The sequence below is a fragment of the Malaclemys terrapin genome, chromosome 25 (assembly GCF_027887155.1).
Source record: "Malaclemys terrapin pileata isolate rMalTer1 chromosome 25, rMalTer1.hap1, whole genome shotgun sequence".
Taxonomy (NCBI): Eukaryota; Metazoa; Chordata; order Testudines; family Emydidae; genus Malaclemys; species Malaclemys terrapin.
Genome location: NC_071529.1, coordinates 292,546 through 305,469, shown reverse-complemented (window position 1 = coordinate 305,469; position 12,924 = coordinate 292,546). Strand labels below are relative to the sequence as shown.

At 48.4% G+C, this 12,924-nt stretch overlaps 1 protein-coding gene across 3 annotated transcripts in view; it reads left to right on the top strand.

Annotated features, from left to right (window-relative positions):
• LOC128828964 (zinc finger protein 300-like) overlaps window positions 1-12,534 on the top strand; it is a 48,182-nt gene extending 35,648 nt beyond the window's left edge. Inside the window, exons 5-6 of one of the 3 annotated variants that reach the window (XM_054014009.1) lie at window positions 7,448-8,236; window positions 11,901-12,534. In XM_054014009.1, the coding sequence (XP_053869984.1) occupies window positions 7,448-8,236; window positions 11,901-12,022 (911 nt within the window). In that variant the 3' untranslated portion in view covers window positions 12,023-12,534. Of the gene's footprint in view, window positions 1-7,447; window positions 8,414-11,900 lie in introns of those variants that run through there. The other 2 variants (XM_054014008.1, XM_054014007.1) reach the window with 2 other exon arrangements.
• Window positions 12,535-12,924: the final 390 nt, after the last annotated feature.

Below are 12,924 nucleotides of genomic sequence, written 5' to 3'. Positions count from 1 at the left end.
GCTCACCTTCCATATCACCGTCCTCTTAAGAGCTTCCTCAACTGTTGCAGGAACGACTCGGAGAAACCTGCAGATGAAAGCCTCAGTGCGCTCTCCCCACGCGAACTCCCAGGCAAACTCCCGCTGTTAGCCTCTGCTGTTCGCTGCTGACTGCCCTTATATACCAGTCAGGCCCACTCAAGGCCCAGCTGGAACAAAGCACTCCCAATTCACACTTTTCAAACAAACAAGCAAGCAAGCAAGCACACGGTCAAACTGACCAACTGTCCCAGCAGCAGACACTCAGATACTCACCAACACAGCCCCCCTAATGCAGCACTTAGCGTACCTCCTCTCGGACAGCTCCCAGGCAAACTCCCGCTGTTAGCCTTTTATTACAAATATTTGCACAGTAAAAATGACAAAAAGTCAAAACCTGAAGGGGCATACGAATGTTTTGCATCTCTGGCACGTAAATAGCTTGTGTGACACTGCACCCCATATTCATCATAGTGATAAAATTATGATGTGATTGTGACATAATTCTGATGCCTCTGGTACAAGATGTGTTTTGTGTAGTGTCTGTGAATTTTCTGAATATGAATATCCTATTTGTATGCATGTACCAATTTTGTCTCTGGAATTATGAATATTGACTATGTATCTGTATTTCAAATGTGCTTACTCTGGGTAACATCCACAACGAGCCTTTCAGGTACAACAATGAAGAAGCCAGACAGCGCTGATGGCCCATCAGCAAAGACAATGGACCATGGAAGAGCTTAGCCTGGCTGAAACATTCACATGAAGCCTATGAGTAATGGCTGCTATGGCTCAGCAAGGCATGTTAGGTCATGTGACCAGACCACATGACACTTGAACTTTTTTTGGTACCTGTATTTTTTCACAAACTGGGCTGGGAATTTAGCTTGAAACAAAGAGTTCCCGCCATATGAAGTGACTATATAAGGTAGGGAGTGACATCATGACTGGTCTTCACTCCCCCACAACTCAACATCTGAAACCCGGGCTGCACAGCAATTGCAGTCTGTGCCTTAAGAATCTGTAAGCCTGCTTGTGTCATCAGTCAGCATGCAGATTAGCAATTTCTCACCCTATCTGGTACATTAGGCTTAGTTTGCGTTTTTGTTTAATCTGCTTTGATCTGTTTAGTCACTTAAAATCTATCTTTCTGTAGTAAATAAACTTGTTTTATGTCTTACCTTACCCAGTGTGTTTTAAGTGAAGTGGCTGGAAAAATCTCAGCTCTGTAAACAAAGGCTGGTGCATATCTTTCCCACATCGCAGGGAAAGTGACCGATATTAATGATCTTGCATTGTACTGCTCCCTGTGCAGTGCAAGACAGTATAATACTGCGTTTGTACTCCAGCAAGGGTGCAAGGCTGGGGAGCTGGGAAATGGGCTGTGTCTTCGGTCTGTCCTTGAGTGGCTTAGGTAAAGCACTCAGGTAGCTCAGTTGAGTGTGTGGCGCCACCTGCTGTCATGTTGGGTGATAACAGGGCCTGGAGAGGCTGGCTGAATCACCAGCAGAGCAGTGTGAGAGAGGCCAGTCCAGCTTAATGGTTACGGGACAAAGTGATTCCCACAGCTACCAGACTGCACCCTGGGGGTGACAACCTCTCACACCTTGCAACGCCAGTTACAACACTGCCTGTGAATGCCTATTCTCACTTTCAGGTGACATTGTAAATAAGAAGTGGGCAACATTATTTCCTATATATGTGAACAAACTTGTTTATCTTAGGGGTTGGCTGAAGAAGAAGTAGGACTGAGTGGATTTATAGGTTCTAAGGTTTTACGTTATTTTGGTTTTGAGTGCAGTTAGGTAAAATAAACACTCACAATTCTACATTTGTAAGCACCTTAAAGACTAAGGCCTTGTTTACACTACGAGAGTAGTTCGATTTTACTTGAATCGAATTTTTGGAATCGATATTGCAAAGTCGAACGTGTGTGTCCACACTAAGGACAGTAATTCGACTTTGTGAGTCCACACTAACGGTGAAAGCGTCGACATTCGAACTGGTGCACTGTGGTCAGCTATCCCACAGTTCCCGCAGTCCCCTCTGCCCATTGGAATTCTGGGTGTAGCCGGCAATGCCTTCTGGGTAACAAAATGTGTCGAGGGTGCTTTTGGGTAACTGTCGTCATCCGTCCATCACTCCTGCCCTCCCTCCCTGAAAGCGCCGGCGGGAAATCAGTTCGCGCACTTTTCCAGTCATTGACAGCGCGGACGCCACAGCACTGCGAGCATGGAGCACGCTGCGACCATCGCTGCAGTTGTGGCCGCTCTCAATGCCTCGCAGCTTATCATACAGGTTTCCCTGAGGCAGATGCAGAAAAGTCAGGCGAGGAGGCTACGGCACCGCGGTGATGTCCTGAAGTCTGAGAGTAGCACAGACCTCTCAGAAAGCAGGGGACCCAGCGCCGAGGACATCACGATGGCAATGGATCATGTTGATGCCGTGGAACGGCGATTCTGGACACGGGAAACAAGCACTGAGTGGTGGGACCGCATAGTGCTGCAGGTCTGGGATGAATCCCAGTGGCTGCGAAACTTTCGCATGCGGAAGGGAACTTTCCTGGAACTTTGTGAGTTGCTGTCCCCTGCCCTGAAGCGCAATGACACCCGGTTGCGAGCTGCACTGAGTGTCCAGAAGCGAGTGGCCATAGCCCTCTGGAAGCTTGCAACGCCAGACAGCTACCGGTCAGTCGCGAACCAGTTTGGGGTGGGCAAATCTACCGTGGGGGTTATTGTGTTGCAAGTAGCGAAGGCAATCGTTGATGTACTGCTGTCAAAGGTAGTGACCCTGGGAAACGTGGAGGCGATCATAGATGGCTTCGCAGTGATGGGATTCCCAAACTGCGGTGGGGCTATAGATGGAACTCACATCCCTATCCTGGCACCGGACCACCAGGCCAGCCAGTACATTAACCGAAAGGGCTACTTTTCCATGGTGCTGCAAGCACTGGTGGACCACAGGGGACGTTTTACCAACATCTACGTGGGATGGCCGGGCAAGGTTCATGACGCTCGTGTTTTCAGGAACTGTGGTCTGTTTAGACGGCTGCAACAAGGTATTTACTTCCCGGACCACAAAATAACTGTTGGGGATGTGGAGATGCCTATAGTCATCCTCGGGGACCCAGCCTACCCGCTAATGCCCTGGCTCATGAAGCCCTATACTGGCGCCCTGGACACTGAAAAAGAACTCTTCAACTACCGGCTGAGCAAGTGCAGAATGGTGGTGGAGTGTGCTTTTGGCCGTCTCAAGGGGAGATGGAGAAGCTTACTGACTCGCTGTGATCTCAGCGAAACCAATATCCCCATTGTTATATCAGCTTGCTGTGTGCTCCACAATCTCTGTGAGAGCAAGGGGGAGACCTTTATGGCGGGGTGGGAGGTTGAGGAAAATAGCCTGGCTCCTGATTACGCACAGCCAGACAGCCGGGCGATTAGAAGAGACCAGCGGGAAGCGCTGTGCATCCGGGAGGCTTTGAAAGCAAAGTTCCTGAGTGAGCAGGGTAACCTGTGACTTTAAAGTTTGTGTACAGAGAAGCTGAACCTGCCCCCGTTTCTTTACCCAGTTAATGTTGACTATCCTATCCAGTTACATACCCCCTTCACCCCCCCTCCAACACACGTGTCGAAATAAAAATAGTTCTACTTTGTTAATGCACACCGTTTTCTTTACTACTGTTTTCGCGGGAATTTTTTAAAACTGGGACGCAGACTGTGGTGCGGAGCAGGTGTAGTGTAGTGACGCGAATGAAGCTTCTAAACTCAAGGATTGACAGGCTCCGCTGCGGTGGGATGGTTGTTTCAACGGAGCCTGTCACCCCTCCTGATCGGGACTGTGTGTATGGGGGGGCTATGTGACTTTGTGGCAGGGGGAGGACGGTTACAGATCCCCTGCTGCGTGGCTCTGTGATCCTGCATAAGGACCGCCGCTTAAGATCTGTAACTGCCCTCCCCCGCCACAAAGTCACAGAGCAACCCACCCCCCACCACATAACATGAAAACCACCTCCCAGACTAACCAGGGTAACTAGTCACTGCATCACTGCACTGTCTATGTGCCCTGCTGCTGTGCCTGCCCCCGCCTATGTACCCTGCCAAAGGTGACTGTCCTGTCCAATTACCAACCCCCTTTCCCCTCCTCCTCCAAAAGAACATGATTGAAACAGTAGTTAACAGAAACATATTTTTTATTATCAACTACACATGGAACTGGGAGGTGAAACTTGGACGGGGGCTTGTGTCAGGCGGGAAGGAAAGAACTTGTCAAATTTTGGGGAATGAGAGCCTTCTGCTACTCGAGCTCTCTGCAGGAGTGGAGTGAGAGTTAGCAGGGACTCTGCCGCCTCTCCTTCTTTGCACTTTGGGTGAGGGGGGTATGGGACTTGGTGGCGGGGGAGGGCGGTTAGAGATGGACTGCAGCGGGGCTCTGTCCTCCTGCCTCCGTTCCTGCAGAACATCCACAAGGCGCCGGAGCGTGTCTGTTTGCTCCCTCAGTAGTCCAAGCAGCGTTTGAGTCGCCTGCTGGTCTTCCTGCCGCCACCTCTCCTCCCGATCCATGTTTGCTTGGTGCATTTGGGTCAAGTTCTCCCGCCACTGGGTCTGCTGTGCTGCCTGGGCTTGGGAACAGGCCATAAGCTCCGAGAACATGTCCTCCCGTGTCCTCTTCTTCCTATGCCTAATCCGCGCTAGCCTCTGGGAGTGTGATGCCAGGCTAGGTTGTGAGACAGTCGCAGATGGGGCTGTGGAAATGGGAAAAAGGGAGTGAATTCCTCAGAAAGATAAATGTAGTTGTGAACAAAGAACATAGTCTTTCTCTGTGAACAAGACCATGCACAGCACCTATCACATGCGCACTCAGCACAAGGTCGAATTCTCGGCCTTTGCATTCAGTGCCTGGGGTCTTGCACAGCACATTTGAGAAGCGGGGCAGCACAACGGAATTTCTGTTGCAGGCAGACATGGTAAGCCGTAGACCTGTGGCAGTTTAAAACTTTTATATTACCACTGGCCTCATTTCACATTTAAAGCAATGTCAGTCCCTGCTGCCAGCAATCCGGCAAGCGGGAACTCTGCTCCTGTCCCACCCCCTCGCGGCTGTCCCCGGGAACGATCCCTTTCGGCTGCCCCTCTCCCGCCTCCACCGCGTGGCTGCAAACCAGCGGTTACAGTTCTGTAAAGGAACGGTCAAGCAGTCCCAACACTAACATTCCCCTACCTAATTCAAAGCAGGTCACCATGGGCGACATCACCCTGATGAGGATCTCTGAGAGCGAGAGAGAGAGAATGCTCCGGGAAAGCCTCCAAAGACCAGGGCCGTATGCCGCCCTGCTGTGCAGAGCAATGATTCCTGAGTACTTGATAGTCTCGTGGCGCGGCAACGTGTCGTACTTCGGAGGACCCAATAAGGCCGCTCTCCCCAGGAACCTCATGCAACGGCTTTCCAATTACCTCCAGGAGAGCTTCATCGAGATGTCCCAGGAGGATTACTGCTCTATCCCCGGACATATAGACCGCATTTTACTCTAGCTGCAGTAGTAGGGACTAAACAGTAGAGCGGCTTGGGCAGGACAATCACGGAAAACCGGACATTGCTAGATTTTTTTTCAAAACTTGCACTGCCCAGGACTGAAACGTTAAGCGCCTAGGGCAAAGTAATCATGAACAACCCATTCTTTTAATTGTTAATATTCCTGTTCTGTTAAAAATAAATGTTTAGATGTTTACAACACTTACTGGATGATCCTTCCCCAGATTCTGTGTCCGGGGTAACGGCTGGGGAGGGTTGGTAGGGGATCTCTGTAAGGGTGATGAAGAGATCCTGGCTGTCGTGGAAATCAGCGTTGTGAGCGCTGCCGACTGCCTCGCCCTCCTCATCTCCTTCCTCATCTTCCCCGTCCCCTAACATGTCCGAGGAACCGGCCGTGGACACTATCCCATCCTCAGAGTCCACGGTCAGTGGTGGGGTAGTGGTGGCGGCCGCACCGAGGATGGAATGCAGTGCCTCGTAGAAACGGGATGTCTGGGGATGGGATCCGGAGCGTCCGTTTGCCTCTTTGGTCTTCTGGTAGCCTTGTCTCAGCTCCTTGATTTTCACGCGGCACTGCGTTGCATCCTGGCTGTATCCTCTCTCTGACATGTCTTTAGAGATCTTCTCATAGATCTTTGCATTCCGTCTTTTGGATCGCAGCTCGGAAAGCACAGACTCCTCGCCCCACACAGCGATGAGATCCAAGACTTCCCGATCAGTCCATGCTGGGGCCCTCTTTCTATTCACAGACTGCACGGCCATCACTGCTGGAGAGCTCTGCATCGTTGCCAGTGCTGCTGTGATCGCCACGATGTCCAGACAGGAAATGAGATTCAAACTGGCCAGACAGGAAAATGAATTCAAATTCAAATTTTCCCGGGGCTTTTCCTGTGTGGCTGGTCAGAGCATCGGAGCTCGTACTGCTGTCCAGAGCGTCAACAGAGTGGTGCACTGTGGGATAGCTCCCGGAGCTATTAGCGTCGATTTCCATCCACACCCAGCCTAATTCGACATGACCATGTCGAATTTAGCGCTACTCCCCTCGTCGGGGAGGAGTACAGAAGTCGAATTAAAGAGACCTCTATGTCGAACTAAATAGCATCGCAGTGTGGACGGGTGCAGGGTTAATTCGATGTAACGGCGATAACTTCGACATAAACGCCTAGTGTAGACCAGGCCTAACAGATTTATTTAGGCATAAGCTTTCGTGAGTAAAAACCTCACTTCTTCGGAGCATCCGAAGAAGTGAGGTTTTTACTCACGAAAGCTTATGCCCAAACTCTATGCATCCGAAGAAGTGAGGTTTTTACTCACGAAAGCTTATGCCCAAATAAATCTGTTAGTCTTTAAGGTGCCACCAGACTCCTTGTTGTTTTTTACATTTGTAAGGTGCACTTGTATGATAAAGAGCTTGTACCACAGTACTTGTATGAGGTGAATTGAAAAATACTATTTCTTTTTATCTTTATTTGTATTCTGTATTGTAATTGAAATCAATATATTTGAAAATGTAGAAAAATATCCAAAAATATTTATAATACATTTCAGTTGATATTCTATTATTGTTTAACTGTGGGATTAAAACTGCCATTAATCATGACTCTTTTTTTCAATCTAGTTACTTTGTTTTGTGTTAATCACTTGACTTAACTGCAGTGAATTGACAGCCCTACTTCCTACCATTCTGACGAAATCCTTGCAGTGGCTCCCTCCCTGCACTCCCTTCTCCCTGAGTATTTGGGTGGGAACTGGCTGAAGAACTCATCCCTTCCTCTCTCCCCTTTGGGGAAGAGTTTGGGGAAATTCAGTCCCATCTCCAGGTGTTCTTCCAGTTTGTTCTCCTAGTTTGTTCTCCTCTTTTCCATTCCTGTTTCTGATGTTTTTCTTTGCGTCCCAGCAGGTGCTGGGCTGTTGAGTGAGACCATGGAGCAGAATTCTCAACAGGAAGATGATGAGGAAGTGGAACCACGTGGCAAATTATTGCAAAGATGCAAAGGGAGTGTGTCCAGGAGTTGTGATCAGGGAAAAGCCTGTGAGAGTCAGCACATTCCAGAGAGGTGGCAGGAAAACCAGCCAATGCAAAAAGTTGGTCAATCTGTTTATTATCGGGGGACTCACAGACATCTCAAGGAAACCACGGCCCAGCAGAGAATCCCCATGGGAGAGAGAAACAACATGTTTATTGAGGGTGGAAAAAAGTTCAGTAGGCGCTCACACCTTATTAGACATCAGAGAATCCACACAGGGGAGCGACCCTATGAATGCTGCCAGTGTGGGAAAACTTTCACTCGGGGCTCACACCTTATTAGACATCAGAGGATCCACACAGGGGAGAAACCCTATAGATGCTGTAAATGTGGGAAAACCTTCACTGGGCGCTCAAACCTTCTTAGACATCAGAGGATCCACACAGGGGAGAGACCCCATGAATGCTGTGAGTGCGGGAAAACCTTCACTGAGCACTCAAACCTTATTCAACATCAGAAGATCCACACAGAGGAAAAACCCTATGAATGTTGCGAGTGTGGGAAAACCTTTACTCGGCGCTCAACCCTTATTAGACATCAGAGAATCCACAAAGGGGATCGGCCCTATGAATGCTGCCAGTGTGGGAAAACTTTCACTCGGGGCTCACACCTTATTCGACATCAGAGGATCCACACAAGGGAGAGACCCCATGAATGCTGTAAGTGCGGCAAAACCTTCACTGAGCGCTCAAACCTTATTCAACATCAGAGGATCCACACAAGGGCGAAACCCTGTGAATGCTCTGAGTGTGGGAAATTCTTCAGTCAGAGCTCAGCCCTTATTGTTCATCAGAGAAGCTGCAAGGGAGTTAAAGACCATAAAAACCTTGTCTAGATTTTGTTTTCTTTTGTTAATTCCCACATACTGATCTTTAAGGCAGCATTTGTGTCACCGTGGTCTCTTGACTCCCTCACCTGAGTTGTCTGCTTTTCACTTTTGCAGCTCACCTTTCCTTGAGATGAGACCCACACTGTTTTTCATCAGCTCCTTTGTGCTATGTCATGGAGGTGTGTGTCCCTCCAACAGGAATCATAGAATATCAGTGTTGGAAGGGACCTCAGGAGGTCATCTAGTCCAATCCCCTGCTCAAAGCAGGACCAATTCCCACTAAATCATCCCAGCCAGGGCTTTTTCAAGCCTGACCTTAAAAACCTCCAAGGAAAGAGATTCCACCACCTCCCTAGGGAACCCATTCCAGTGCTTCACCACCCTCCTAGTGAAATAGTGTTTCCTAATATCCAACCTAAACCTCCCCCACTGCAACTTGAGACCATTGCTCCTTGTTCTGTCATCTGCTACCACTGAGAACAGTCTAGATCCATCCTCTTTGTAACCCCCTTTCAGGTAGTTGAAAGCAGCTATCAAATCCCCCCTCATTCTTCTCTTCTGCAGACTAAACAATCCCAGTTCCCTCAGCCTCTCCTCATAAGTCATGTGCTCCAGACCCCTAATCATTTTGGTTGCCCTCCACTGGACTCTCTCTAATTTTTCCACATTGTTCTTGTAGTGTGGGGCCCAAAACTGGACACAGTACTCCAGATGAGGCCTCACCAATTTTGAATAGAGGGGAATGGGGAATGTCCATCAGCCCCAGGTGGGGGAACCAGGAGTGACTTCAACTAGGTACATGGAGGTTAAATTTACCTGTACCTTGACTCCACTAGGATTTTCCATGGCGTTAGCTAGCTTGAGTTCACTATCCTGATATAAAAACTAGGGCTGTTTAGCAATGAAATAAAATGAATCGTACTTAATCGTGAAATAAAAAAAATCACGACTAATAGCATTTTTAATTCCGCTGTTAAACAATGGAATATTTATTTAAATATAATAAATTAAATATTTATTTAAATATTTTGGATGTTCAGCCACCATTCCAGACAAGCCCTGCAACCCCAAGTCAACTGGCCTGGGCCAGCCACACATTTCAATTGCAATATATACATACCCTTAGTATCAAAATCACAGCTTTCCCATCAGGGAATCATGCCCCAGTCCCCTGTGACAAGTGGGCATATCCTGATACTAATGTGGTAGGAATTTGCTGCTTCCCATGCACAGGCATCTAGGAAAACAGCCCAGGGAGCTCCTTGGCCTGATGTGGTTTCCAGGAGATCCAACTAGGTGGGAGTTGTTCTGGGCTCTGCACAGGTAGGGTTTAGCTGGGAGAAGGGGCAGATTAAGAGAGTTTGTCTCTGATGTACAGGGGTGTTTGTCAGTGGGAGGCGTGACAGCTAGGGGTGACAGTGGGATCTGAGCTGGGGAAGCAGCAGAAAGGGGGCAATATGGGGGACTTGTCACTTGGGAAAAATGAAATTGCAAAACCTCTCTCTGTGCTGCAGCAAAAGCCTCTCATTTATCCCCTAAACCCCCTTCATGTAAATCTCTGCCCCTGCCCTGGCACTCGGAAACCCATTCACTCCTGTGCAATTTTTTTATTGTTCTTACTTTTTCTTGGCTTTGTACAAATGTTTTCCCCATCAAAATGATCAAGGACATTTAAAATGAGAAAAACAAAACCAAAGAAACCCTCACCAATTTCCCCACTGCACACGGCTTGGGTCTGAATATTTTAAGGCAATAAATCTCAGACTTCTGTTGGCCAGAAAACAAACCTCATTCTTCCATGCTGCACCTAAGGCCTTGCCTACAGAGGTGTACACACTGCAAAGCCACTTTCGGCGATGGAACTTCTCAGTTCCAGTGACATAATAAAACCACTTCGATGAGAGTTGTTAAGGTTTTTATGCAAAAACAGTTGTCACCAAAGTGCTAGTGTAGATGCTGTGCTTGATTTTAGTGCTGTGCTTGGCCTCTGGAAGGCATCTCACAATGCCTATCCTGACCCCTCTGGTCAGCAGTTTCAACTCTGCTGCCCTGCAGCCAGGTAAACACCTTGCATCCCTCCCACTTTAAAGGCCCAGGAATTTTTGAAATTCCCCTTCATGTTTGCTCGGCATGGAGTGCTCACATCACATCCTCCCAGCTGACCATTGGGGCTCCACACAGCAAATGCTATCCTGCTTGGAGCACTGCAGGGCTGCTGGATCTGATCAGTATCCAGTAGTATCAGTTGCTCTGACCCCCCTGCACCCAGAAGCTGGCCTGCAGAACCACCCCAAATTCTCCAGAAGGCAAGGCCTGGCCTAGCAGGCTGGGCAGTGGGTGTCCAGCTCCCCCAGGCTTCCTCCACCGGGGACCCACAGCCCCAAGGTTTCAGGAAGCACCTCTGGCCCTGCTGTAGACACACCTGTAATCGCTAGGATCCCCTGCGCCCATCTGCCGGCCCGCAGAACCACACCAAATCCTCCAGCAGCCCCCCAGGTGAGGCCTGGCCTGGCCGGCCTGGATAGCAGGTGTGCAGCCTCTTCCACGGGGTACCCACAGCCCCCAAAACTGCAGGAGGCACTCCCAGCCCTGGGGTGGACTCGCCAGGTGTCGCTTGGCCCAACTCTGCCTCACCGCCAGGAGCAGGTACCACCCCAGAATCAGCCGTGGCCACTCACGCCAGGCCAGGCCTGCCTGGGTTCTGCCCTCCTGTGGACATCTGTGATAGAACTACGATACTACCAGCAATCAGGTCAACCTATGTGCTAGCTTGGGGTTGACCTGGTGGCAGAATGGGGAATTAGAAAAATTTCCAGCCTTTTTCTACCCCAACCTAGACCGACCATCAAGGACTGGCCACTCACGCCTTGTGAGCCTGACAGGTGTCGTAACCAGCATGAGTGATCATGAATTATTATTATAATTACAAGATTTCCATGGAAGGTGGGAGGTATATAGTTTGAATAAGAGATAGGTCAAGAGAAAGGAAAGTCTGCACATGAGGGACAGAACCTCATGGAACAGTGGTTTTATTTATTCTTTCCCATGCTAACAAAGGTATTAATAACATCTAAGGAATACAATAGAGCCCTTCGACTAAAAAGCCCGGCAGTTCTTCCTTGTTGGTATTCTGGCATGCCCAGGACTGAAAGGACTTTCTCATTGGGGGGAGGGATAGCTCAGTGGTTTGAGCATTGGCCTGCTAAACCCAGGGTTGTGAGTTCAATCCTTGAGGGGGCCACTTAGGGATCTGGGGCAAAATCAGTACTTGGTCCTGCTAGTGAAGGCAGGGGGCTGGACTCGATGACCTTTCAAGGTCCCTTCCAGTTCTAGGAGATGGGATATCTCCATTATTTTTTTTTTTTTTTTATTGACCTTCAGCCATTTCCCTCTTGCTCCTAGAAGGAAGCCATAGTATTTGACTTCATTGGCCCCAGTCAATTCTTTAATCTGATTTGTCAAAGTTTTATAATGCCTTACTTTCTCCACTGCAGCATCGTCGAAGACTTTTTCCTTATATTCAAACGAAACTGTGACATCTACCACCAGGGCTGTTCCATCTTTAACAAGGATGAGGTCTGGTTTCCTTAGCTCATTCTCAGCAGTGTGTAAGTGAGGTTCTTCATAAATCACCCATTTCAATTCATGGGCTTCCCGCTTCAATGTATCACAGTTTGTTATTCTTCATATGTGGGCACCTCGGACTGCTGGACATTGTCCTAGAATGTGAGCTAACAATTTGTAAGAGGCAGGGCAGTGCCTGCAATTCACAGTTTGATTATTCTTGCCATGTCCTAGGTATTCTCTGGTGGGATACATCTTTGATCTGAGTTTGAGGACTGTCAGAAATTGATGTTCTTAGAACCCACAATGAAATTTCAACCAATCTTGCTAATTGAATCGTTATAAAAGCATTCAACTCCACTGCCTTGGCATTGTAGATTTTTTCACTGGGACAATTCTGCATCTCTCCAGTTACATGGGATTGGGTATATTTTTTTAGGAGCCAGTTTCTCCCACTCATTGAGAAGTTCCAAGACACGGTGTGGTAGTCTGTTGTCGACAAAAACTGGGTCTGTTACCATAGGTATCTCTTCCTCATTCCTCACCAGCAGCCACCCAGGGATTTTGAAATTCTTCCTCTATATTAAAAGAACAGGAGTACTTGTGGCACCTTAGAGACTAACAAATTTATTAGAGCATAAGCTTTCATGGAAGCTTCTTCTTCGGAAGTGGGCTGTAGTCCACGAAAGCTTATGCTCTAATAAATTTGTTAGTCTCTAAGGTGCCACAAGTACTCCTGTTCTTTTTGCGGATACAGACTAACACGGCTGCTACTCTGAAACCTTCCTCTATATTGCTTGCCAATGCAATGCACTGAATTATTTTATCTTCTGAATATGCAATTCTGTGTAACCGCCTTGCCTGAATAGAAGGGATGAAGCGAGCGAGCGAGTTTCATCACTCCCTGTCCACCATCTGGCATAAATGAAGCTATTACAGGTGTCTGTTGGTAGA